This window comes from Vicia villosa, linkage group LG1, assembly GCF_029867415.1.
Source record: "Vicia villosa cultivar HV-30 ecotype Madison, WI linkage group LG1, Vvil1.0, whole genome shotgun sequence".
NCBI lineage: Eukaryota > Viridiplantae > Streptophyta > Magnoliopsida > Fabales > Fabaceae > Vicia > Vicia villosa.
Genome location: NC_081180.1, coordinates 100,413,953 through 100,416,210, shown reverse-complemented (window position 1 = coordinate 100,416,210; position 2,258 = coordinate 100,413,953). Strand labels below are relative to the sequence as shown.

The 2,258-nt window shown below is 32.8% G+C and overlaps 1 protein-coding gene across 1 annotated transcript; it reads right to left on the bottom strand.

Annotated features, from left to right (window-relative positions):
• Positions 1–652: 652 nt before the first annotated feature.
• LOC131613453 (glycine-rich cell wall structural protein 2-like) lies at positions 653–1,483 on the bottom strand. Its single transcript, XM_058885125.1, has one exon. The coding sequence runs from the start codon at positions 1,366–1,368 to the stop codon at positions 874–876; it is 495 nt and encodes a 164-aa protein (XP_058741108.1). The 5' UTR covers positions 1,369–1,483; the 3' UTR covers positions 653–873.
• Positions 1,484–2,258: the final 775 nt, after the last annotated feature.

Here is a 2,258-nt window from a genome sequence, read left to right as displayed (position 1 = left end):
AAGCTTTTCCGTAACTTGGGTTGTAATTGGGTTGGAGTACCCCTTATACTCCCCTTTATTATTAATATAAATTTGATTATAAAAAAAAATATTAAGATTTAAAATATTTTTTTCCCTATAATAAACTGAATGTGGTAATAATAATTTGGATAGCTATTGCTTCCCCATTAATCTTATAGCCTCCTCCCCCTGCTTGGAGATGATTTCCTTCATATGCTTCTAAGTTCAATATTACATTTTAAAATTGGGGACAACTTCTCTACCCATCACAAAAAGTTGGGTAGTGTACATTCAACCAATTATATGATGCCATCTAATTTTAACACAATTAATTATTTATTAAATATTACAATTAATTGTTGTTTTCAAGGCATTTTACACAGGAGGTAATCTTACCCAACTTTTTGAGTTGGGTAGATAAGAATTCACCTTTAAAATTATTTTGGTAAGCGACTCATTATGTCATTAACTAACTTTCTTTGTTTTTCCGAAGGATATCTTTCATTTCAAAGAGCCTCATTATGCCTACTAATATAATTGGACTGTCCTTGAAAATCCTAGATCATGAATCACTTTTTTGGGTACAATGATCACTCACTTTCAAAAGTTATTGGAGAGAGAAGAGAATACTTAGGCATTTTTGTAATATACATACACATAAACACTTTAAGATTTTCATTTATCATATAACATAGAGACTTCATAATTTTGTTAGCTATAATGCATACACACCAAATCATTCATACATAGATTACAATATTTTTTCTTACTAAACTACAATCATATAGTTATAGTTTTTTTTGGTAGTTATAGTTATTTTAATATCATAACTATATATGAGAAAACACACATAACAAACTACCTAGCTCAAACTTATGCATGGTTGGTTTTACCCTTAGACTCCGAAGGTGACTTCTTGTTGTTAGTAGCTCTACCAACACCATTCACTCCACCACCACCTGAACCACTTCCATAACCGCCACCGCCACCGCCACCATGAGCACCACCAGAATTTCCAGAACCACTTCCATAACCACCACCATGAGCACCACCACTACCAGATCCATAACCATATCCAGAACCAGATCCAGTCCCGGTTCCGAAACCAAATCCATAACCTCTACCAAAACCAGAAGGAGAATGTCCTGAACCTGAACCATAACCCCACCCACTTCCTGGTGCTGAACCCCATGCCCAGCCGTAGTCCCAGTTTGGACCATGACCTGAACCACTTGCGCCCGTCGGTGCACCGCCGCTCGCCATATCTACCTTTCTTCCACCGCTACTGGCTGCCACCGTGATCAGAAAGGCAAGAAAAATAGTGGTGAAGATGTGTTTGAGATGATCAGTAGTGTTGAATGGTAGCATTTTTGTGGAGAGAATCAAAAGCTGGGTTTTGTGACTCTCGTGAAGATTGGGTAGATAGCTAGTGCATGAGAGGGCTAATATAATGGGATGGATGAATGATCATAATGGTATAAACGAGTAACATATATATATAACTCATAAAGTGAAACTCACTAGTGCATGTTTTTTTTTATAGATTATTATTTATTTATTCATTTTAGACTTAAAAATATCTATTAAAAAATTGTTCATATTTGGCCTTCTATATTTAAAACGGAACTTTCATGCATGTGTTTTAGTCTCTTTATAAGGCCTTAAAACTGAAAATGAACCAAAAATTTATATACATAAAAAATATTTAATATGTTTTATGTTATATCTCTTAATTTTTTTAAGATTGTAGAACTTAAGTGTAAAAGATATGAAGTGGGAGTAGATATTTATTTTCTAGTTGACAACAACCCGTGAGGAGCTATGATGATATATTATCAATAATAGAGATCAAGGAAATGCTATCATGATACAATATTTAGTGTGCTTGTATGAATGGGCCCATGATAGCAACAATAGTTGGCATAAATGTGGAAATGCTTAACTCGATGTTATATGTTACTATATGTTAAAGAAATTAATATTAGTTAGATCTCTCTCTATATTAAAAAAAAAATTACTTAATGGATATTAGCATATAATATCTTTAACATATTTTAGTTGTGAATGCATTTTTTTAATTTTAAAAGATTGATCATCTAATTCAACGTAATTTAATACTTATACAATTTTGTTATTGATGTGGAATTATATGATTTAGTTATTTGATTTTATTCGAATCAATCATATATGGTATAATCAATGGCTCTCTGGCTCGATCACCGATTCTTTGACCTTGTAATTTATCGGCTCAATTGCTA

Excerpts from the sequence above, each read along its gene's own strand:
- LOC131613453 (XM_058885125.1), bottom strand. The coding sequence starts at position 1,368 with ATGCTACCATTCAACACTACTGATCATCTCAAACACATCTTCACCACT.